We start from the raw sequence: 26,184 nt of genomic DNA, 5'->3' as shown, positions 1-26,184 counted from the left end.
AAAAATTGAAATCATGAGGGTAAAAGGAAAGGATTCAAAAACCCTAATCAAATTTCGAACCTAGGGTTTAGAAACCCGAATTTCGAAAAATCCAAGCCCTAGGGTTTAATTGCCATAAACCCTAATTTTTCAAGTTCAATCTATTGTATCGAATCTAATTAAAAACAAAACCAAAGGCTCTAATACCACTGATGAGTTTTATACAAACAATCCTATATGTGCATGCAACCGTAGATTAGATTTATGTTTTATCTATTAGAGATACAAGCACTGAACACAAAAAGGAAAACCCTAATATGTGATCTAATCTTTCATATGTAGATTGCAAATTATTAGATACATATTAGGGTTTTCCTTTTTGTGTTCAATGCTTGTATGTCTAATAGAGAAAACAAAACATAGATCCAATCTAGGGTTGCAAGCACACATATGATTGTTTGTATAAAACCCATCAGTAACCTCATGCTTTTATCTCTCTTGTTGTATGTCTAATAGAGAAAACAAAACATAGATCCAATCTAGAGATGCAAGCACACATATGATTGTTTGTATAAAACCCATCAGTAACCTCATGCTTTTATCTCTCTCGTTTAATGTTCTGTTCATCCTCTCCGCAACACCATTTTACTAAGGTGTTTCTAGCACAGTCCTCAACATTCTAGTTCCGTGTTCTGCACAGTAATTAGTAAACTCATTGCTGCTGTATTCACTCCTATTATCTGACTTCAAATATTTTATCATTAGATTTGTCTCATTCTCCACAACAACTTTGAACCTTTTAAAAGTAGAGAAAATGTTAGATTTATTTTTCAGAAAGTAAACCCATACCTTTCTTGTAGCATTATCTATAAAGGTAACATAATATTGGGAAACTCTTGTTGATGAAACTGATGTGGGACCGAAGACATCATAATGTATCGGCTCAAGCTTCTCTAATTTTGCTAACTGGCCTGTCTTCACAAAAGCAACTCTATTCTGCTTACCGAATACACATGGTTTGAAGTTAGCTGTCACATTCTTTAGCTGTAGGATCTTACCCTTTGAAGCAAGCATATTCATTGCTTTCTCTCTCATATGGCGAAGTCTTTGGTGTAATAGAATAGAGGACACCCCATCTCTAATAGTTGCATTTGGTTCTCCTCAGGTCAACTCCACCATATATATAGTTCCCTTCTTCTTTCCTTAAGCAGTGACGAAGTTCTCTTTATTAAACTTCCATTTACATTTTCCAAGCTTTACAACATGCCCCTCTTCATCTAGTTGTCCTACTAAGATCAACATTTTTTTTTCAGATCAGGAACATATTTCATATCCTTGATAATCCAGGTAGTACCCATTTAAGTTATTAAAGCTACATCTCTAATACCAGTGATCTTCAGAATTTTACCATCTGCCAGAAAAATAGTACCGTTGTAAGGTGTGAAATCTCTCATGATTTCTTTCTTGTGGCAAACATGAAAAGATACTCCTGAATCCATCACCCAAGAGTCGACTGGACTCTCTACACAGCAAATTAGTGAATCACCATAGTATTCAGCCATATTTATCTCCTTCTTGCCATTATTGCACCGGAGGTTTAGGACATTTGTTTTTGAAATGTCATATTTCATTACAGTTCCAGCAGACGATTTCTTTTCTGCTTCTTGACAGTACTCTCTTCCTTGACTTTGATCTTTTTCTTCTGTATTCACCTTTGTTTTGTTTTCTTCCCCTCTCTACTGTATTGAGTAAACTGGTGGAACCTTCTTCTTCATTCCTTCTTTGAACATCTTCGCCAAGAATCAGATCTCTGATTCTTTGAAGTGTGAGTTTTGTAGTTCCTGAAGAACTACTGACTGTAGTAACTGTTCCAAACCAGCTTTCTGGCAACAAAGATAATAATAATAAAGCATCGACTTCGTCTTTGAATTCAATTTCAATAGATCCTAACTTGGATATTATCGAGTTGAACTCATTGACTTGGTTTGTCACAGACACTCCTTCCTTCATCTTTGTGTTTACCAATTTTCTGATCAAGAAAACCTTCTTTGCAGTAGATGGTTTTTCATACATGTTGGACAACACCTTTATCAATCTAATTGTGGTCTTCTCATTGAGGATGATGTACACGACACTCTTCGCCAGTGATAATCTGACAACACCAAGGGCCTATCAATCTAGCAAGTTCCATTCTGCTAGATTCATCTTCTTATGTTTCTATTCAAATAAAGGTAAGTGTAATTTTTTTATATAAGTAACCCTCAATCTGCATCTTCCAGATTTTAAAATCATGGCCTTCAGATTTATCGTCCTTCACTTTCCCGTCTTCAGCCATAGCTATGGCTCTAATACCAATTGTTAGGTTTGAAGAAACGATAATAACAAATATGAGAAATATGATAAATCAGAAACTAAATCAAAGCACACAAAACATAGGGATTCTAAGTGGTTCACGCTATCTTGTGATAGGTTGTGTCCGCTGTCGAACCAGAGAGAGATTTTATTCCACACACGCTTTCCTGCTACAAAGTTACAGTTACGGCCATTCAGAAGTTTATAAACAACAATATTTGACCTAAACATCTAAAGGGCCAAGCCCAACTAAGAAACAAAAAATAGTCCCTATAAAAAATTGGCCCCCTAAAAATTGCAGTCTTTAAAATTCCAGATCTGATGATAAGTCTCCAGATCTAACCGTCGTCACAATATATATATATATATATATATATATATATATATATATATGGAAATGAAAATGTTATACAAATAATGATACCCGTTGAACATCAAAGATCGGTTCGTATTTAGTCCTCTGTTACAATTTAAGCTTTGAATATGCAATGGCCTGAGAAATCACATTTGACTTTTAGGTATAAATACATGGCTAATGTAACATCCTTATTCAGATACGTGACACTTTTAGGTTTATTAAATAAGTTTTAGGGGTTTATGGTTTTTGTTTAGTCGCAACACAGTGATGGAGATCTACCGTTATATGACCACATCATTTAGTAGTGGCGTGGTGGTGGCTAGGCACAAAACCCTAAATCTTAGGCTTTGGGCCATATATAATGATGCTAGCACTCTATGGTTCATACCTTTGCAATCTCCTTCTCTCAAAATCATAAACCCTAGCCTTGAGAGTGAAAACCTTGTGTGTTTGTGCCATTTTAGAGTCTTGGTGGTTCATAGGAAAATGAAGGTGATCATTCCATTATTTACTGAGATCTTACCTTCTAAGCATCTTCCGGGCATTTAAAAGGTATAAAGTTCATACCTTTATATTATTTAATTGTTTATGCTTGCTAAAAAGTCTTTTCTTGATCATTTGATGATGGTTCTTGGAGTTTGAGCAATTCCAGGACCATTTCTTAAGCTTTGGGTGGTTTTCTAGAACTTTTGGGCCCATAAAGTTGAGAGCTTGATATTCTTTTCCAGCCATGCATGAACTTTGAGTCATTTTAGCCCCTTAGAGAAGTTAGGGTTTTAGATTTAGGATTTTTGAGCATGGGGAACGGATAAGTTAGAAGCTTTATACATGCATGACATTACTATATATATATATATATATATATATATATATATATATATATATGAGTTTTTGAGCTCTGGATCCGAGGATTAAGAGATTAATCAATTAAGCAGTTTCGGACACTCATCGTGGCACGAGAGGTTGTAGGTTGTGATGTTGGTCGAGATTTCTAGTTGCGACTGTTTTGGCTTTTAGTGACCACGACGTGAGCATGGAATACGTGACCATGGAGTTGGTCGCGACACGGTGGTCGTTGAACTTGACCATTGAATTTAACTATTGACTGTTGACTTTTTGACCATTTTGAATTTTGGTCATGATTGGAGGTTGTGAACTATAGACTGAGGTTTGTCTCTGTTTGTTGGTTTAGGTGATTTGTGTAGTTGTCGTTATGAGTCTACGAGTGTTTAATATTCGACTTTTGATTTAGGTAAGTCTTCTCACTATACTATATTTGACACTAGGTGACATGGTATGTTAGATTGTCTTTGTGAATTTGCATGAAAGACTATGGTTGGATCATAGCACTTGTACAAAAGAGTATGATTGGACCATAATAGTTTTATGAAAGACTATGGTTGGATCATAACAGAAAAGACTACAGTTGTTCTATAGCAACATAAGTGGATGTACGAATATTGTTGGATCATATCATTCACATGAGTATGTGGTATCTTGGGGAACTCGCTAAGTTATGTGGTCCACTGTTTAAGTTTAAAATGTTGTAGGTTGTTCTGAAAGCAAGCAGAAGGGCGCTGGTTGATTGCATTGCATTTGAGATTTATATTTATGGAGATTCCACACTTTGTTGTTTACTATTTTTTGATACTCTGATCTTTTTCGTTTGAAATTTGGGACATTATAGCTAATAAGAAAAGTCTTCAAAAATCCAAATCTATAAAATTAATGTATCCCGATATTAGCAAATATAAAATGTTAGAAAAATAAAATCTAAATAACGTATATTACCTTGAAAGTGTATATAAAACTCCTAACGTTGTATGTCAATTTTTGAGGTTTATCTTTCTTTACTTTGACAGGATGAATAAGTTTATAAACTCTTATAAATACCATCTTCTGCTAATTGTACAATGTTCCCAAACTATACTATTATATTGGGACATATGTCACCAAATTAAAACCATTATTTACATCAAAACAATTGGAAATGACATTTAAATTGTAACTATAAATGGTAAACGACATTATACATGTTGGAGTCCTCACAGTTGGATACCATGCTAAAGAACTAAACATTTACGGGCTGGCGAGACAACCGACCATCAAATCCTTTGTATAACAAGTACAACATACACACCAGGAACACATCCGTGTCTGATAACTCATATATGGTTTTATTAAATACACTATTTATATATTCCAACCTAATCAAGCCGTTTTGCTTTAACCATATGAAACACTTATAACCAAAACTCTTAATCGGACTCTACAACCAATAAATAATCACCGAGTTAGAACCTTGTAGTTAGAAAAATTCCTTCTCCCAAAGGTGAATTCACACTCATTGATCTTAAAAACACATTTCATTCACTTTGTATTCTGTGTTTGTAACAACTTCTTTGCAAAACATATAATGCATAACAAATGCCCCCCTTCAATGTCGGCAGGAATATTTAGCCACCTACCAAAGTATGACCGTGGGAAAAGAGCCTCACATGTCGTTCGATGTTGTAGCTTACCAAGAATATCGTCACCCATAATAGTTTTGTTTGATGTAGTAAGAAGAGAAGGTTTGAACCAACCATAATGCAAAATATCGAGACACCTAAGTTGGTTAATTTCAAAAATGATGTTGGCTAGGAAATCATTCTAGAGTTTTGTCACACCCCAAAACCGAGAATGGCGGAAACATTCTGGGGTGGAGGACGTCATGTATGTATCACAACAATGTAAAGTAGTAAACAAGCAACAACATCATCCATTTCATTAATAGAATAATTCTGTTTACAAGTGTGTTCTTTCATAGTATAAAACAACATAATGAATACTCAAAATAAAAGACGAGTCTTGACTGCTCCGTCTTCTCTAAACCTTGCATCGGTACCTGCCTATTTATAACGTGAGAATACAAGTTATTTTGAAAGCGAGTATTAGCAATAAAGCTGGTGAATTCATAAGTATTTTAATGTTATTGCTTTGAAAAGTTGTTATGAAAGACTGGTGAATGTTTGATGAAACATTTAGTATAATTATGAGTACCCTAGAAAATCTCATATTTCCTACTAGTATAAAAAGTAGTCTTCTACCAAGACCCAAATGTTTTGAAAGTAGTCTTCTACCAAGACCTGACTGTTTTGAAAGTAGTCTTCTACCAAGACCTGAATGTTTTAGAAGTACGCATCATTGTAAATGTGACGGTTTTTCCCTTGTTTAACTATTATTATAAAAGTTATAGTCTACCTCGTCGTTTATGTGTATGAGTCACAATATAAAGGTAATAAGGAAAATAGTTTATCTATATCGAATATGTTTTTAATACTCCCTGTGAGTCTTTTGTTTAAGTAAAACTGGTTAAAAGGGTGTTTATCCCGAATTGTGAACATGCTAATAATATCCCATGGTATAGTTATTACCCCCTGAGCATGATTGAGTTAAATGTATATTACTACGTACAAGAGTTGTTGTTTCCACGGTTTGTAAGTCTCTCATAACCATACTAGACGTGGTACTAATGTCGACATTTGTCACCCCAGACCTACCGGTCTAACTGGAGCTTACAGTTTAGGTGCGGGTTCGTCAAACCCATATAGATCTATACACAAATTCGTGCTCTCCCTCCAGGAGACTCTGGTTATAGATGGGGACTTTCGTTTTGGTACTAACAAAGCCATTGTCTCACATGTTTGCTAACAATAAGTTCACGAGTAATATAATGAAATACCTTTTGTATGAAAAGATTATCCTTGTTATGAAGAATGCATACTTGTAAATAAAACGTTGGTATAGACTCATGAATGAACTGACTCTTGCGTGATTCCTTGTACTTGGAATTGTAAGTAGTATCTCCTAACTATACCTATTATAGTTACTAGAAATGTAATTGGTGAGTATCCAAGTAGGTTTATACACCCTTGCTACCTAAGAGTGTCGGAACTGAACTAACTGATGGAACTTTTATGTCTATATCGGTATACATGATATATATATATATATATATATATAACTAATATTTAGACGACATTCGGACGAATAACTGATAACCTAAGGCCACATCCCAACGAGAATAGAAAAAGAAATAAGGCGAGCTAGCCGTTCTAAGTCTTTTAAACCTTTCTTATTTAGCTATACATATATAGGCGAGCATTTAACAATAAGTATAAAAGAAGTTTTGTAAAACCTTTGAAAATTTTAATAAATAAGAATTTGTGACTTGATGTCAGTTTATAAAATGATTCGAAAAACAGTTGACAAAACAGTTTAAGTGTAAAAAAACCTTTGTTTGAAGCACAACTATAACAGATTAAAAAAGGAAACATATAGTTTGTAAGACAGTTTCTAAAAGTGTTTTATCATGTAAAAACGTTTGAGAAAGCTATTTGAAGTACTCTGTTTGGTGAAACGGCTAAAAGTGTAGTAAGTCCAATTGTATGTTAGTTATAAATCACATGTGATTGATTTCATAACCAAAAAGTATAACAAAGATTTATGTCTTTCACACGGGGATAACCGTGTGTTTACTTGTATTCCCCCCCCCCCCTTTAAAATTGTATAAAAAGCATATATAAAGCATTTGAAAGTGTAGTTTATAGGGGTACGAACTCACTTGATTGAAGTGGTTGATTTGAAGTTGTCGAGAGAAGAATCGAGCAGAACTTCGACAGGAAGAGTTGAAAACGCGGGAAAATCTCAGGATTCTCGGGAACCTCGGGAATCTTGGGAACACAAACCTTCCTTCGGGACTTGAAGGTGAAAATCGTGGCATTGGGAGGGTCTCGGGGGCTTAAACGCAGAGTTTCGGCGCGAGAAAGAAGGGAACTGAGCAATGAAACTCAGATCCCTTGAAATCTATTTATAGGGGCATTTCTGGTGTGCCACGTTGTGGCTAAGGTTGGCCACGTCGTGGGGAGCAAGTCTTATCCTCTTCCGTTGATTGGAAGCCCTCAGTCACTTGCCGGGTCGCGGCAAACTATGCCACGTCGTGGCAGGCCTGACAACCTCGAATTTTGGACCCCGAACTTGTAAAATCCATAACTTTCGCGTACGAGCTCCGTTTTCGACGTTCTTTATATGCACGCGTAGCTGAAAATATGATCTACAACTCTCGTTTGGACTTCAATGGCAAATTTTGATTTATTTTTAATTATTTATTTCTAACGGGCTGGGACACGAAAAGTCCGTTAAAATTCCATAACTTCTTCATCCGATGTCCGTTTTCGTCAGACTTTTCGCCGTTGCGCTACTATTGTTGAGACCTTCGATTGTCATTTAGGTTGTTTCGGTCAAAAGTCTCTCGAGCTCTATTTCGAGTTTTTAGTTGTCTACTACTATATCCGGATCTTGGAAAAATCATAACTTCCTCATACGAAGTCAGATTTGGACGTTCTTTTTATGTGCGCTCACGGTTTAATGTTATCTACAACTTTCATTTAGATAGTTAAGGCTAAAAACTATTGTATTGAAACTTCGCGTTTTTCGTTTAATCGGTGTTGCCGGTTTTGTTGGAAATCTTATAATGGTCATAACTTCTTCGTTATAACTCGGATTTTTGTGTTCTTTATATGTATGAAAACCTTGTTACGATTCCTACTACTTGATTTAACCCAAATAAGATTTTAGGAAAGTTATATTTTGACCTAAATTTGACTGGTTTTACATTACATTGTTTCTAAATATCGGGTTATCACAAGTTTGTTCTAGAATGTTGTGTGTATTTTGGTCTGGAATATTGTATGCATTTTGGAATAAGGTATATCATTTTGGAATAGTCGAAAGGCAGTTTAAAGGCAACGAACAACACAATATACCAAATTTCTAAGTTATGAGACGGTCACTAATGAATAATAAGTAACTTTTTAAGGTTTAGAATACAAAATAACATAATATTTTGGACATTTTCTTCACCTTTCGGACATATGTTCAATATTTTTGGACTATGTTTTCTAAGATGGTACTGTATAAAAAACACAAAAATAAACAAAACAAATAAGAAGTAACTTGTAAAGTCTCGATATCTTCAAGATCAAGTGCCACTTTTTACTTTATAAATAAATATGTAATATTATTTCTAAATACACATTATAGAATTGTATTAGAAAGAAGGTTCACTAAATCTGGAACCCATTTATTAATGGTCGGGTCGGACTCGAATCCAATTTTCCGGATTTGTTGGTTGTCTCGTAAATACAAAAAAAAAATAAAGGGAAATTGAGTAGTATAACCACTTTTTAATGGTTATTTGAACAAAATAGCCACAACTTATTTATTTATTTTTCAACAAAAATAACCGTTTTGTCTGAAATAAACATTCCGGACCAAGAAAAATCATTTTTGTGAATGATCCCAGAACGACATTCCTGATTTCGGACCAACATTCTGAACAAAAATTTCAAGAAAAGTCCGAAATCCGAAAATAAATTTTGGAATGTAAAGAAAAAAAATTATTTTTTTTACTTAAATATAACCAAAGTTAAACAAATTTAGTAAAAGTGAACTATATACTATATTATTGTATCAAAATAAAACATTTTATTAAAAAACAGTGATATTAAACATATAGAAATAGATATTTCAGACATAAATGAATGTATTTAAAAAAAAAATTAGATAAACAAAATTCAGAATTTGAAGATCTTGTTCGAATAGAGCATTTTGGAAAGTAACATTTTTTGAAAAGAAATTGAAAAGTATTTTGAACAATAGTCCGCCATGAATTATTCGGAAGGTGATTAGTTTTAAAAACTAAGAAAATTGTTATTTAAAAAAAACTTATTTATATAGATTCGATTATCTGATTTCCCAAAAATAAATTATATTTTATTATATATATTTTGAATTTTGGTTTGTTTAATAATATTTTAAAACTAAATCTTAAAAAGAAAAAAAAAGGACGTGTCAACGTGTAAGAGTATGGCAAGGAAAAAACTTGCTCAGCAAGTCTATCTTGTGTAGCAAGTAGGACGTGAATCTCAATAGCCAACGGATAGGGCGAGATCTCCATCTCTAGTTTACTAGTATTAAATGTAAAATACAACATTGGTACTTGAACTTATCATTAACTTGCATATCTGGCTTAAAGATTTGTTTTCTGTACGTTCTCTCCAAAATTACTACATGCATTTAATTTAGGTCCTTATGTCCCATAAAAAATACATGAAATTGACAGCGGAACTAAAAAAAACACGAGAAGATGATGAAATATACAAATTGATCACGCTAAAAATGAGTGATGTAATTGATTTAATTGTAAAAACGTAAGTCAATAATACATAACATATGGACCATAATCATAATAACTAGAACACAAGGGACATGATTGAACATTATCCATCGATAAATGAAATCTCTTCATTCGTCACCAACAACCCAAAAGTCAAAATCAATTACAATTTCTCTTTGACTTACCTGTGATCACTTAGTATCAGATCTTGAACCTATAAAAAGAGTGTGTACCTTCATAGTTAGAGAAAAGAAAAGCACCCTACTTCCTTTAGAAATGGAGCTAAGTTTTAGTATGATGAACACAGTGGTATGTGTTGTTGGAGTGATAGTGATGATATACGGATGGAGATTTTTCAACTGGGTCTGGTTGAAACCGAAGAAGATGGACAAGTTTCTCAGAGAACAAGGCTTAAACGGAAATCCATACAAATTTCTATATGGAGACATGAAAGAGATGGTGCAGATGACTGCAGATGCCAAATTGAAACCCATAAATCTCACCGATGATATCGTCCCACGTATCATGCCATTTCTTTATAACTCTGCTAAGACTTATGGTATGTAATGTATACATGTTATCAGCATTGATAGTAGATCTTATTTTTTGAGTTTTTCGAAGGAAATTTTTAGAAAAGTTTTTAACTGAAAGTTACTTTTTCTTTTTTGGTAAATAGTAGATGTTGACCGAATGAAATCTGTTAGCATGTCTTTCCAACTGAAATAGACAAATTTTATATGCTGATGCTATTTCAAAAACTAAAGTACCTTGCATTTAAATTATCCATATGAGTTTAGCAGAAACATATTATATGCAAAGCATCATATATATAGACCCAAATGTACAGGTAGTCAGTTTGACCTCAAAGAGTCAAAGTCAAACAGTAAGATCTTGAATATATATAAAGGCTACGATCTATATTATGTGCAAAAAGGTGTAATCCGATCTTTTAAACAATCTATATTTGTGTACAGGTAAAGGAAAGAATTTCTATACATGGATGGGCCCACGACCTATGATCCACATAACAGAACCTGCACTAATACGAGAGGTTCTAAACAATTATTCTCAGTTTCAAAAGCTGAAAGGAGGAAATCCATTAATAAAGTTGCTAGCTAGAGGGATAGTAGATGCTGAGGATGATCAATGGGCAAAACATAGAAAGATTATCAATCCCGTATTCCATGTGGAAAAGCTTAAGGTTCATCTGCTTTTTAAATTACAAGACCAAAAGTGGCAATATGTGATTAAAATTAATCAACCACTGATTCCATTAGCGTTCCTGTTTGCAGAGTATGTTACCTGCTTTTTACATTAGTTGTAGTGAGATGATCAACAAATGGGAAGAATTAACCAAAGAAAGATCCTGTGAAGTTGATGTGTACCCTCATCTCGAAACCTTTACTAGTGATGTAATATCACGTACAGCATTTGGTAGCAGCTATCAGGAAGGAAGAAAGATATTTGAACTTCAAAAAGAACAAGCAGAGTTAGTTATCAAGGCTATACAATCCTTGTATATTCCAGGTTCCCGGTGAGCAAGCTTTTCCTTTAACAATTTTTGGTTTTTAGCCTCTTAATCATTCCAAAAAAAAAGATAAATATCATGCAAAGCTGTTTGCTTATTCAATTATGATTTTGTAGATTTTTGCCTACAAAGAGTAATAGAAGGATGAAGGAGATTGACCGAGATGTGAGGGCTACAATAAACAAAATTATTAATAAACGAGTGACAACAATGAAAGCCGGGGAAAATAGTAGCGACGATTTATTGGGAATATTATTGGATTCCAATTACAAAGAAATCAAACAAAAAGGGAACACCAATTTCGGACTTACTACCGAAGAAGTCATTCAAGAATGCAAACTTTTCTATTTTGCCGGGCAAGAAACTACTGCAAATTTGCTTGTTTGGACAATGATTTTGTTAGGCCAACACACAAATTGGCAAGATCGTGCTAGAGATGAAGTTTTAAAAGTGTTTGGAGACAGAAAACCAGATATTGACGGATTAAGTCGTGTAAAAGTTGTAAGTCTTTCTTCTTCTTCTTCTAGTGATTGGATTTACCAAACCGTTAATTAATTAGATAAACGCATAATGAATCATTTTATACCAAACTAAATCTAGATTTAAAAATGTGCTTAGGCCAATCAAAATATTTTTTAATTCAACAAGTAAACGAAAACATGATCACATTCCTCCTCATTTTTTTATTATTGTACTTGACAAAGAGTTAGTAATTATTTATTTTGCAGATTAATATGATCTTGCACGAGGTACTTAGGTTATACCCGCCTGGTATAGGATTGGGACGGATGATTCATGAAGAAACTACATTAGGAAACATAACCTTACCGGCCGGTTCATTCCTCCAATTGCATATGATGCTTTTACATTATGAGAATGAAATGTGGGGTGATGATGTGAAAGAGTTCAAGCCTGAGAGATTTGCAGAAGGTGTGTCAAAAGCAACTAAGGAACAAGCATCATACTACCCTTTCGGAGGGGGTCCACGTATATGTATCGGCCAAAACTTTGCTATGCTAGAAGCAAAATTAGCACTCGTTATGATTTTAAGAGGTTTCTCCTTTGAGATTTCTCCATTGTACGCACATGCTCCACATACTATCCTCACTCTACAACCTCAGTATGGTGCTCAATTGATTCTACGCAAACTTTAGTGGTTGTTGGAGCAAAAGACAAATAAATATATTATTATATGTTTTCTATGGTATTCTCAATATACAATAAGGTATGATTTGGAGGTTGTGTAAAAACTTATTGGATTACCATCAAGATTTTATTTTTGGAAAGTACAATTTTTTATATGCAAGGACTTTTCTATGACTTAGAATAAAGTAAGTGGAAGTAGAGTAGCAAGAAACGGTCCAATCCGTCAATCTATTTTGAACCCAACCCAAAATTAATGGGTTAGGTTGGGACTTTCAAATCGTTTAAGGTAAATAGGTCAACTCGTGTCTAACCAATTTTGTTAAATGGGTTGGGTTGGGTTGGATTGGGTTTAATATACATTAATATACATATTAAAAATTACATCGTGTTTAGGAATAGTAACACCTGTTTCTTGTTTTGTAAGTGGCTTTCTGTTTTGGTTTTGTGATGGTTGATAGTTGTTTTTGTCCCTTTGTGGTCACCTTCCGCTTCATTGGAGCCGAGTCATCTTCTTCATCTCTCTCTTTTGATGACACATGTCTTTTTTGCCTAAGTCATCTTCTCCATTTAATCTTTCAATTTTGAGTAATTTTTCAAAAATCGGTGGCTTCAATTCACCATCGATGCGTCGGTATCTCTTCAGTTTTTGCATCTGTTTGAAGGCCACGATCGAATGTTTTATAGGAAGACGACGTTGGTTGTCGTTCCATTCCCTCTCTCCAATTTGGTGCTTTCAATCTGCTGTGGGTCCGATTTTGGTTAGTACTCCTGCTTTATTTTTGGTTGTTTGTTTCGATTAGGTTATGTTTGTTTGTGTTTTGTACTGTATTTTGTCTTTTATAATGATTTTTTATTTTCCTCAACAGTCTATCGACGCTCCGAATTTTAATCTTAGGATTTCATCGGACTGTTCACTCTATTTGCTACCTCTATCTACATCTCAAAATTACTGCTTTGCTTTTTTCTTCGATTAAGTATCTTCTTTTCATGGTATGGTCTAGAAACCACATCACTCTTTTTCTTCAAAGCCTCTATACATATTTGGGATTTTCACTTTTAAATTAGGGATTCATAATTATTATTTTTTTATTTTATTTTATTTATTATTATTATTATTATTATTATTATTATTATTATTATTTTGCATTCTGTTATTGAAGGTGCGGTTAATTGGGGGAAATATAGATTCGTGGACCAAATAAGATAAAAGGTAAATCACTTCTATGGGTGACTGATCAGTGATGGATAACGGTTACGATAGGGAGTTGCATCAACTGTGGGTGACTGATTAGTGGTGGATAACGGTTCAGTTGCACTTACAGGTGTTGTAACATCTTTGGCACCTTCCATGTAAAATTGGTTTAGAATATCTTGGATATGACGATGTTGAGAAAGAAAGAGACATGTAGGTGTGGGAATTACTTCAACTCCTAAGAAATGATGAGGAATACCAAGGTCTTTGAGATAAATTTTGTGCTTAAGGCTGTGATAAAATGGTTGAGGAAGTTGTTGTTGTTTCCTGTTAGCACTATGTCATCAACATAAACCATAAAATAATAGGTAGTATTTTGATGTTTGTAAATGAATAATGAGGCATCGGCTAGAGATTTTTTGAATCCGAATTGGAGAAGAAAGGTAGTGAGTTCAATATACCAAGATCTTGGAGCTTGTTTTAATCCATAAATAGATTTTTTGAGTTTGCAAATGTGAGTAGGATATTGAGGATGAACATATCCCGGTGGTTGAGACATGTAAACTTCTTCATGAAGGGTGAGTTGAGGCACTTCTTTGGAAGGAATGTTGTCCTAAGAGTCTTTCTCACATATCATTATGGGTGAAATAATGTGAATTTATGTTGAAAAGTATATAAAATGCTAGATGAGTGGAAAAACTTACTTAAGAACTCTAAGGAGAACTTGAGAAGTTAAGTCTTTAGCAAGATCCTTGTTCTTGCTCTTGAGAGGAGTATTGGAGAGAATATGAGAGAAGTGAGAGAATGGTGGAGTTTAGAGCTCTCTTATGTCGTTGCTTCAAGGGGATAAAAGAAAAAGGGGGGAAATATGTACATGGAAATCTGAAGGTTCAAAGCATTGTTATTTGGTGGGTAATATATGGGTTACTGTGATTTGCATGGAGAATGGGAATTACATCAAATCATAAAGTCAAACCCTTTATTCTCATCTTGATTTAAAATAATACCTTTATAAATCTTAAATATTCTTTTATGTAAATATGTTTTAAATATTCAAATTTGGCATAAAATAAGGGTTTAAGGGGTCTAAGTTATGAAAAACACGAGTTTTGTGGGATTCTCGACGTCAAAATACCTTAAAATGAAGAAAAGGTCCGAAATGGATAAAAATCCAGAGTGGAGTCTTGAATTTGTGAGGGTCCGAAGAGGTCAAGAGATTCTGGAGTTCCTTCTTCCAAGATACGAAGGGTCCAGGTGCGAGATGGCTCGGTGGCTGGTTCTTTTGGAGTGATGCGAGGCTTTCCGAAGTCAGCGGTTCCGGATCAGCAGGCGTCCGAAGCGAGATTGTCCGAGTGAAGGGATTTTGAAGCCAAATCAGACGGTTCCGAAGTGGGAGGTGTTCCGGACCAAGAGGGTTCCGGACTAGGAAGAGAGGTTCCGAGCATGAATAGTGTATTCCGGAATAGGCTTGTTCTTTCGAGTTTTCTTCTTTCGTTTTGAGTTGGTTTCGACTAAGGGAGATATGTAAAGAGATTTGAGAGAGATTTGGGAGAGATTTAAGATACAAAGAGAGACTTGGGAGAGATTTGAGATACAAAGAGAGATTTGGGAGAGATTTGAGATACATAAAGAGATTTAAGAGAGATTTACATTTTAACAATACATGGTTCATTAGGAATCATAATCTAAACTTTAACGTATTAGTACAAGTCTTAAAATAGTTGATGTTTACATGAGGACATAATTTTCTAGCTAAGAATGCTAGTTGTGACAGTCCCTATTCATCTCATTCGACCAGTAATCCTCATAGAACTTTTGCAATTTAGGAGTCATGGTGGCTACTATGATGCAAGCAACTTTTGTTGCATCGTTGTAGTGTTTCTTGTATTCAATTAATTCTTCAGGAGTGGCCTTCAATTGCATGTTTAATCTCAGATTATGCTCTTCTATTTATGACTGGGATACTGAAGATCATAAACAAGATGTGAATAACTATGCAAATGTGTTTGGTAACCTCATTGTCATTTATCATCTCAGTTTATATGTCGGTTAACCTAACACGCTCCACCAACAATGATAATTTATGAGATACCCATTACCAGCCTTTATTAGTCCCTATTAGTGTGGCAGTTAACCACACACGCTCTAGTAACGACTTATAAAGTGTAATGTGCAACTTCATGGGTTAGCATACAAATTCACATTTTTCCTAAAGTAACTAAGATTAAGATTTTTAATAAAAAGGTTTAGTTACTTTTAATTCATTATACTTATTAATGAAAATTAATTGTCCTATCAAACCCGTTCGACTAACGACCTCGACCACATAGGAGAGCGGTGGGTGAGAGTGGACACCTATTCAATGACCATTTTATAAGTCGTTTCCTTATACTCTCTTTATAACATGGTTTCGTGAATGAGGCCTACTATTGATTTGACTGACTTATTCTTATACATATAGTAATAATTAAACATTTGATTCTACATATAATATAACGTGTATTTTAAAACTTTTTGAAAATACAAGGTTTAAATTAGATTTTTCAAAATTAAAGGAATTAATTTAATTTAAAGTAAACCAACTAAAATATAATTATTATGGATAATTCATAAATTCAAGATAAAGATATCTAATTACTAAGATAATTATTCAGTTTTACATAATTAAAACATTATTTAAGGTAATTATCCTAATGAATTCATGAATTTTAAGCAAAATCCGATTTTGGCAATCTGATTGACCACCACTTCGTGGCAAACAATTACCGCGTCATAGTGTCGGAATAGAATGACGATTCTGTTCATTTCCTTGTTCAAGTTCAAACAATGTACAATCAATTGTTAGACAACCAGCCTCTGATTAATGCAGATAAATCCTTAACACTTAAAGGTACACACAACCTAAAGATCTATGTCATAACACTATTGATGTAACATTCTATTAAACAACAAGAACATACTAGTCTTAGGTATTTTCGAAATTTCCTATAGAAGGATTTAGAATCACATACATTTGTTGTTGATCTCTTGGAAGCAAACACCACAATTGTCGTGCCTACTAGCAAGAAGGAAATTATGGAGAGGGGAGGGAGGATACTTCCCTATCTCTTCTTCCAAAAGGTTGGCCGAAAATTACAATGTCAAGGGGGTTTATATAGTGCAACATGAAAACTCTAGATAAGCCCAAAACCAATATAATAATATTATATTGAATTGATAATTATATAGCTTTCTAATTGTCCTCCAAGGATAATTCTAAATCTCCTAAAACCCTCTAGAAACCGTCCAAGGCCTAGGGAGGTTGTAGAATGTCTTTTACTCAACTATTGAACAATTACACTTTAACCCCTATACTTTTAATTAATTCCATTAATTCCAATTAATTTTTTATTAATTATTAATTAAATATTACTATTTGTAATTAATATATTATTCTCATAATATATTAATAAATTATTTATTTCGATTTATTAATCAAATAATAAATCAACGTCTCTCTTCCAAAAATCATCATGTCCAGTTGCTAGGTTTGAGGACAATTAAAACGGACTATGTTGCTATCGATTTTAGTTTATACCAATTATAGTTATGAGCCTAAACACATAATCCAACACTTCTTTGCAAATCATATAATGCATAGCAAAGGCCCCTGTTCCACGTTGGCATGAATATTCAACCACATACCTACCGAAGTATGATTGTCGGAAAAAAGCCTCACATGTTGTAGATTACCAAGAATATCGTCAATCATAACATGTTTGCTCGACGTAGTAAGAGAAGCTTTGAATGAACCATCATGCAAAATATCGAGCCACCTAATTTGGTTAACTTCAAAAGAGATGTTGGCTAGGAAATCATTCTAGAGTTTGTTCTGAATTTTGTATATATTCTAGAATATTCTTTGCATTTCAGAATAAGGTATATCATTTTGAAGTAGTCGGAATGCAGTTTATAGGCAATGAGCAACACCATATAACATTTTTCTAGGTTACCAGAGGGTCACAAATGAATAATAATTAAGTAACTTTCTGAGGTTTCGAATACGAAATAACAAACTATTTTTGACATTTTCTTCACCTTCCAAACATGATTTCAATATTTTTGGACTATGTTTTCTAAGTTGGTACCGTATTAAAAAACACACAAATAAATAAAGGAAACAATAAGTAACCTCTAAAGTTTCAATATCAGATCAAGTGCCACTTTTTGTAAATAAATCTAAAATATTATTTCTAAATGTACATTATATAATTGCATTAGAAATAAGGTTCACTAAATTTGGTACAAGTTTATTAATGGTTGGGTAGGACTCGAGTCTGATTTTCCTGTTGGTTGTCTCGTAAATACCAAAAAATAAAAGGAAGTCGAGTAATCTAACAATTTTTAATGGTTATATGAAAAAAATAACCGCAACCTTTGAAAATAAATTGGGAAAAAAATCTAAAATTTAAAGATCCTGTCCGAGATAGAACATTTCGGAATGAAAGATTCTTTAAAAAGAAATTGAAAAATATTTTGAAATGTGAACCAATGTCCGGAATGAATCATTAAGAAAAAGTGATTATTTAAAAAAAAAAAAAAAAACTAAAACAATTGCTATTTCTTTAAAAAAAAACTTATTTATATAGATTAGATTATTTAATTTGCCAAAAATAAATTATACTTATTATATATTTTTTAAATTTTGATTAGTTTAATAATATCTCAAAACTAAACTTAAAAAGGAGCTCTCAACTTGTATGAATATGGCAAGGAAAAGACTTGCTCAGCAAGTCTATCTTGTGCCGCAAGTAGGACGTAATCATTAACTTGCATATCTGGCTTAAAGATTTGTTTTTTGTACGTTCTCTCCAAAATTACTACATGCATTTCATTTGGGTCCTTATGTCCAGTAAGAAATTGACAGCGGAACTAAAAAAACCATGAGAAGATAATGAAATATACCAATTGATCAAGCTAAAAATGAGTGATGTAATTGATTTAATTGTAAAAATGTAAGTCAATAATAGATAACATTTTCAATTACATATTATACGGGAGACTATTGAAAAACAATAACATATGGACCATAAACATAATAACTAAAACACAAGGGACATGATTGAACATTATCTATCGATAAATGATATCCCTTCGTTCGTCACCAACAACCCAAAAGTCAAAATCAAGTACAATTTCTCTTTGACTTGCTTGTTATCACTTATCAGTTCTTGAACCTATAAATAGAGTGTGCACCTTCAGAGTTAGAGAAAAGAAAAGCACCCTACTTCCTTTAGAAATGGAGCTAAGTTTTAGTATGATGAACACAGTGGTATGTGTTGTTGGAGTGATAGTGATGATATACGGATGGAGATTTTTCAATTGGATCTGGTTGAAACCGAAGAAGATGGACAAGTTTCTCAGAGAACAAGGCTTAAACGGAAATCCCTACAAATTTCTATATGGAGACATGAAAGAGATGGTGCAGATGACCGCTGATGCCAAATTGAAACCCATAAATCTCACCGATGATATCGTCCCACGTGTCATGCCATATCTTTATAACTCTGCTAAGACTTATGGTATGTAATGTATACATATGAGCGTTGATAGTAGATGTTATCTTTTGAGTTTTTCAAAGAAAATTTTCTAGAAAAGTTTTTAACTGAAAATTATTATTTTTTTTTGGTCAAAAAATCCATTCATGTTTATAGAAGTTTTAAAACCGTTCAGATTTTATAATAAGTTTTCAGAATAGTAAATCTTGACCAGTGAAATCTGTTAGCATGTCTTTCCAAATTTTATATGCTGATCACATCTATGTGTCACATACATGAAGCTATTTCAAAGACCAAAGTACAATGAGCATAACTATAGATTTTTATGTGGTGCCTCTGCATTTAAATTTTTATGTATCCGATGGATATTTGTATTCAGGTAAAGGAAATAATTTCTATACATGGATGGGCCCACGACCTATGATGCACATTACAGAACCTGCACTAATACGACAGATTTTGGCAAATTATTCTCGATTTCAAAAGTTAAATGGAGGAAATCCGTTGGCAAAGTTGGTAGCAAGAGGGCTAGCAGATGTTGAAGCTGATCAATGGGCAAAACATAGAAAGATTATCAATCCTGTATTCCATGTCGAAAAGCTTAAGGTTCATCTTCTTTATAGATTACCAGAGCAAAAGTTTCAGTACGTAATTAAAATTAATAAACCCTGATTCCATTAGTTCTCCTTTTTATAGCATATGGTGCCAGCTTTTTACATTAGTTGCAGTGATATGATCAACAAATGGGAAGTATTAACAAAAGAAAGATCGTGTGAAGTGGATGTGTACCCTCATCTCCAAACATTTACTAGTGATGTAATTTCACGTACAGCATTTGGTAGCAGCTATCAGGAAGGAAGAAAAATATTTGAACTTCAAAAAGAACAAACAGAGTTAGTTATGAAGGCTTTACAATCGTTGTATATTCCAGGTTCCCGGTGAGCATACTTTCCAATAATAAATTTTGGTTTTTAGCCTCTTAATCATTCCAAAAAGAAATCATGCAAAACTGTTTGCTTATTCAATTATGATTTTGTAGGTTTTTGCCTACAAAGAGTAATAGAAGGACGAAGGAGATTGACCGAGATGTGAGGGCTACAATAAACAAAATTATTAATAAACGAGTGACAACAATGAAAGCCGGGGAAAATAGTAGCGACGATTTATTGGGAATATTATTGGATTCCAATTACAAAGAAATCAAACAAAAAGGGAACACCAATTTCGGACTTACTACCGAAGAAGTCATTCAAGAATGCAAACTTTTCTATTTTGCCGGGCAAGAAACTACTGCAAATTTGCTTGTTTGGACAATGATTTTGTTAGCCCAACACACAAATTGGCAAGATCGTGCTAGAGATGAAGTTTTAAAAGTGTTTGGAGACAGAAAACCAGATATTGACGGATTAAGTCGTCTAAAAGTTGTAAGTTTTTCTTCTTCTTCTAGTGATTGGATTTACCAAACCGTTAATTAATTAGATAAACGCATAATGAATCAGGTGATGTATTTTATACCAAACTAAATCTCGAGTTTATAAAATGTGCTCAGGCCAATCAATATATTTTTTAATGCAAGAATATGATGCCCACTCGCAACAAATAAACAAAAACACGATCACATTCCTCCTCACATTTTTTATTATTGTACTTGACAAGAGTTTTTTAGTAATTATTTATTTTGCAGATTAATATGATCTTGCACGAGGTACTTAGATTATACCCGGCTGTTATAGGAATGGGACGGATGATTCATGAAGAAACTACATTAGGAAACATAACCTTACCAGCAGGTTCATTCCTCCAATTACATATGATGCTTTTACATTATGAGAATGAAATGTGGGGTGATGATGTGAAAGAGTTCAAGCCTGAGAGATTTGCAGAAGGTGTGTCAAACGCAACTAAGGAACAAGCATCATACTTCCCTTTTGGAGGGGGTCCACGTATATGTATCGGCCAAAACTTTGCTATGCTGGAAGCAAAATTAGCACTCGTTATGATTTTAAGAGGTTTTTCCTTTGAGATTTCTCCATTGTACGCACATGCTCCACAAATGATCCTCACTCTACAACCTCAATATGGTGCTCAATTGATTCTACGCAAACTTTAGTGGTTGCTGGAGCAAAACACAAATATATATATATTATTATATGTTTTCTATGCTATTCTCAATATACAATAAGACATGATTTGGAGGTTGTGTAAAAACTTATCATATTGCCATCAAGATTTTATTTTTGGAAAGTACAATTTTTTTATATACAAAGACTTTTCTACGACTTACAATAAAATAGGTGGAAGTATGATAGGCAAGATGCGACCCGATCCGAACCCAACCCAAAATTAATGAGTTAGGTTGAGACTTTTCAACCGTTTAAGTTAAATTAGTCAACTCGTCTAACCCATTTTCTTAAATGAGTTGGGTTGGGTTGGGTTTAATATACATTTAATTTAATATATATCAATAATTTAATTACTAATTTATAAATTATAATGATATTTATATATTTAAAATGCAACCCTAATTGTCATCTTATTCTTGAGTATTGAAGCCGACAATACATTAATTCTATATCGCCTTGGCCTCATGTTGAGCATTTCTCCTTCACATTTCACTTTTCATTCTTTTATGCGATTATCATGCCTTATGGGTACGGTAATTGTATCATAATAATAAAATCATTATATACCTCAAAATAGTTAGAAATGACATTCAAAAAGTAACTATAATCGGTAAACAAGATGATACATGTTGAAGTCCTCAAAGTTTGATGAGGCCTAAGAACTCATCTTTCACATGCTAACGAGGCAACCAACAACTAAATCTCTTTTCCAACAAGTACAAGTGTACAACACACACACATACTCATATCACATCCTTGTTCGATTACTCATAGGGATTTATTAAATATGCTCTTTATATGTTCCAACCTGACCGGGCTGCTTGCTTTAACCAAAGGAAACACCCTGACTGGAATTCGTAACCGGACTATGAAGCTAGGAAATAATTACCAAGTAGGAACCCTATAAAAACAAACTTTTTTTCTCCTAAAAGTGAATTCCTAATCTTTAGTCTCAAAAGACATTTCCTCCATTTCATTTTATAGGTTTTAACAACTTCTTTGAAAAACATATAATGCTAAACAAAGGGCCCCATCCATGCCCACAAGAAATATATATTAGCTACCGACCAAAGCATTAATGTCGAAAAAGAGCATTACATGTCAGTTAATGTTGTAGCTTACCAAGAATATCAACACCAATGGTAGGTTTGCACTACACGGTAAGAGAAGCCTCTAACAGACTTTCATACTGAATAATAAGCCACCCAAGTTAGTATATATATATATATATATATATATATATATATATATATATATATATATATTATCTATGACATCATTACAGAGTTTTTTCTGAACTGTGACATATATTTTGTGTTGGGTTTTAGTTCAAAAATATGGCAAACGGAAGACTTTAATTTTCGAAATAACATAAACATTTTATACCCACCAAGGATCTCCTTGCAAGTTATAGAAATATTTAAACACCAACCAAAGAAAATGATGAAGAAATAACAACCTTTGTTGTTCTTTGGGTCCTCTTGGGAGGCTTAGAAATTGATGAAGAATGTGGAAACTTTGAGACACCAACAATGACTCAACTTGATGTAGATGCTAGTCCATAAACTCTTAACTCCTTAAGCTTGAAGTTCATAACCAATATGAACTTCAAGAGAGCAAAAGATAAGCAAGTATTATTCAAGTTTTTAACCACAAACTAGAGAAAAGTAAGAGGGGGAGAGAGGATACGTTCTTTTACACTAAAAAGCATCAACAATGAATGCCTTAATGTTATGGTCTTACAGCAAAGTTAATACCCATAAGGTCTTAGCACTTTAAGACCTACCATGTCCCTAATGTTCCCATAACTTTAAGCCATGCTTTCTTTTGATTTAAATAATCAAAATGTCATGCTTCTTTTATTCATTCTTATAAAGATATAAAAGAAGACAAAAGTTTATAAAATTTGTAAACTTCTTTTATAAAATATAAACTTTGGCTTTTGGCTAAAAGACAAAAGTCTTTCTGGTCCAAAATAATATACATGACTTAATAAATCATACCATATGATATATTGTGTTACTTGCAATTGAAAATTAATATTTCCATGAAATAAATAATTTTCAATTAATTATAAGAGTTTTATTGAATATTTATTAACATCAATTTCTAATAAATAATCAATTATATCAAGTTGTTGTTAGTGTGACCCATTAGTATCATATGTTAATTATCAATATCACTTTAATATGAATCTTGAGCATATTAAACCTTTCAATCTCTCAATTGTGTAAGACTCATATTAGACTGAAATAGACAGTGGTGAACGTCTAGCAACATTTCACTGCCCCCAACAACATATGACTTGTGCCATTCTATCAACGCCCAATTCCCAAAAAAGCTCAAATCAACAATTCGTGTATAAGGTAAGTTTATCAGCTATCCCTTTGCTACATACATCATGTTGAACATGAGTCACATATCACGATCAATCTCATTAGTTGTTCAACTTTTGGTAATGCACCTTAGATGTCTAACTCTCAACACATAAGAGAAACAAATCCCATCTTGACTACATAAGCCTCTTGCATAGTTCACACCATACCTGAAAATGGATTTTATAATTGCCCGGTTAAGGAACAACATTTGACCATATCAAAGCATAGTATTCCCTACACTTAAGTCTCACTATGTATGTCAGGTGTTAAGGGTACAAAGATAATACCATTTTATCAAGTATTATTCATGATAGCGATCCATGAGATGATCTTGATGCGGGTCAGTTCAATACTAGTTCTCTGACAAGTATCTATGAAACTTGGTTACAACCACTTGCCTGCTTTTATCTAGTAAGAGTCAACCAATCTAATTCAGATTATTCTTACTTTATAATTGCTCCCACAATTATAACTGACTATGAACCTTTGGAATAATAACATTATTCATGGATTAAACATGTTAATATAGAACACAACAAGTATTAATGTGATGACTATATCCCAATATATCATAACATTATCTAATAGTTGTTATAATCTTCTAATATCCAAATACTAAATCCAAATCAAAAACCCATTTCTAGAATAATAAAGTCTTATAGCTGAAGTATGGCCATTCATACTTAGCTCAAAAGAATTACTCTATGAATGGATCTGACCAAATTTAATTTGTGTGAATTTTGTGAATATTGTCATCTCCATACATAACTTTACTATAAATATAGTTAAATTTCTTGGAGAATATGATTGGTGTTATTTGGTGACATAGAGTCTCTTAGCTTGATTAAGTATACTCTCAAAGTCACAAAGATTTCTATGTGATACTTAAATGGTTGAGATAAACATAGTTTTTCAATGATCTCATTCGTCCAATCATATTTGAATTCAACTTATAAAGTAGTGTATTCTTATTATGCAGTAAATTGTGTCATTATGTTTTTCTTGGACCTCATTCCAACAAAACCTACTCTTCATTCCATAATGAATTCAAAATCCAATTATAATTCATAGTTATTTATATTTGTTTAGAAATTAACATCTTGTGTAGCTCTTTCCATAAAGATCCTTTCTAAGCTGATTGTCTCATATACATTCTCTTAGTTCTTCTAAAGTACTCTTAGAATGCTCTCTCAGTCATCCAGTGACTTAACCATGTATTCAATTAGTATCCTATGACATGCTTGTAGGGTTTTGAGAACTCTAACACTCCTAAGGTGTACATGAAACCCTAGAACCCTTGGATCTATGTTTTACTAAGATACATGCAAAATTGATTTTCCAAGGTTCTTAACCTATCTAGCATACCATGGGGAACTTTTAAACATAAATGCTAGAAGAAGAACATACCTTTTGTAGTTTGGATTCCTTGAGAACCTTGTGAGCCTAGCACCTCAAGTGTGATGCCTCAAATGTCTCACACAACACTACAACTCTTGGAATAGACTTGAGAAAAGTTCACTTACACCTCAAAATCGGCTAGCCCTCTATCTTGTACAAGTAGTGCCGATTTTGCTAGACTAGGGGTCTTTATATAGTTGTGGCACAAGTAGGGTTACACCATCTAAACCCTAATTGTCATGGCTTTTCATATTCCATGATCCATGGGTTTGTAACCTCCATGGATTATCCATGGAGCACCTTATGGGTTTTAGCCCAATCCATACAAACCATGGATCATTAGCCCACTATATAAGAATAGATTGTTTACACAATCAATCCCACATATTTAATTAGTCTCTTTTTTATCACTTAATTAATTCCAAATTAATTCTTTGATCAATACTACTTAAATAATATTATTAATATATTAGAGCTTATAATATATTAATAATCCTTAAGTGTCCTTTCTCTCATTTAGTCTATCCAAGTGTTGCAATGCCATGCAACCCAAATGGACCATGCAAACCGGGTCAAGTACATCCCAGAAATAGTTATGAACTTAGACACCTAATCCAACAGTCTCCCACTTGGATAAGTCTAATACCTATATTTGCAAGAATAACATCAAGAACCGCTCAACAATCGAAGCTCTTTCAAGGTCTTGCGGAACTGAGATGATGATGATACGCCATTTAAGATAAGTAATCATATAATCCTCTGTTCTAGATATCAGCCGGAAAAATACATGGAACAGTTTCTTACTTATTGTCCAGCAGTTTCTTTCCTGAGTTTCGATTTGTTTCACATAGAACTTAATTGAATACATCAACTTAGTTCTGACCGGTCCCGGTACATAGGTCAACACAAAATCATTGAGGGGCCCAAATATCGCTTCTAATCCAAGAAGGAACAAATAAACTTTGACTCATATG

At 33.4% G+C, this 26,184-nt stretch overlaps 2 protein-coding genes across 3 annotated transcripts; both read left to right on the top strand.

The window, feature by feature from the left end:
- Positions 1-10,057: 10,057 nt before the first annotated feature.
- Positions 10,058-12,722, top strand: LOC145092234 (cytochrome P450 CYP72A219-like). The gene is made up of 5 exons (XM_079030165.1): positions 10,058-10,467; positions 10,883-11,109; positions 11,201-11,442; positions 11,553-11,937; positions 12,165-12,722. The coding sequence occupies exons 1-5, from the start codon at positions 10,185-10,187 to the stop codon at positions 12,588-12,590; spliced, it is 1,563 nt and encodes a 520-aa protein (XP_078886291.1). The 5' UTR covers positions 10,058-10,184; the 3' UTR covers positions 12,591-12,722.
- A 6,215-nt stretch (positions 12,723-18,937) lies between these two features.
- Positions 18,938-21,555, top strand: LOC145092233 (cytochrome P450 CYP72A219-like). Of its 2 annotated transcripts, none has more exons than XM_079030163.1 (5): positions 18,938-19,335; positions 19,691-19,917; positions 20,008-20,249; positions 20,351-20,735; positions 20,996-21,555. In XM_079030163.1, exons 1-5 carry the CDS (start codon positions 19,053-19,055, stop codon positions 21,419-21,421), a joined length of 1,563 nt encoding a protein of 520 aa, XP_078886289.1. In that variant the 5' UTR covers positions 18,938-19,052; the 3' UTR covers positions 21,422-21,555. The 2 variants fall into 2 exon arrangements, with proteins under 2 accessions (XP_078886289.1, XP_078886290.1); XM_079030164.1 differs by having other exon boundaries at positions 21,045-21,120.
- The last annotated feature ends 4,629 nt before the right edge of the window (positions 21,556-26,184 follow it).

This window comes from Lactuca serriola, chromosome 3, assembly GCF_051521515.1.
Source record: "Lactuca serriola cultivar US96UC23 chromosome 3, Lser_US96UC23_V15, whole genome shotgun sequence".
NCBI classification, from domain to species: Eukaryota; Viridiplantae; Streptophyta; class Magnoliopsida; order Asterales; family Asteraceae; genus Lactuca; species Lactuca serriola.
This window is presented reverse-complemented; position numbering and strand designations above follow the sequence as displayed.

Excerpts from the sequence above, each read along its gene's own strand:
- LOC145092234 (XM_079030165.1), top strand. The coding sequence starts at position 10,185 with ATGGAGCTAAGTTTTAGTATGATGAACACAGTGGTATGTGTTGTTGGA. Across the intron at positions 11,443-11,552 it reads TTGTATATTCCAGGTTCCCG|ATTTTTGCCTACAAAGAGTA; the intron begins GTGAGCAAGCTT and ends ATGATTTTGTAG. Across the intron at positions 11,938-12,164 it reads GATTAAGTCGTGTAAAAGTT|ATTAATATGATCTTGCACGA; the intron begins GTAAGTCTTTCT and ends TTTATTTTGCAG.
- LOC145092233 (XM_079030163.1), top strand. The coding sequence starts at position 19,053 with ATGGAGCTAAGTTTTAGTATGATGAACACAGTGGTATGTGTTGTTGGA. Across the intron at positions 20,250-20,350 it reads TTGTATATTCCAGGTTCCCG|GTTTTTGCCTACAAAGAGTA; the intron begins GTGAGCATACTT and ends ATGATTTTGTAG. Across the intron at positions 20,736-20,995 it reads GATTAAGTCGTCTAAAAGTT|ATTAATATGATCTTGCACGA; the intron begins GTAAGTTTTTCT and ends TTTATTTTGCAG.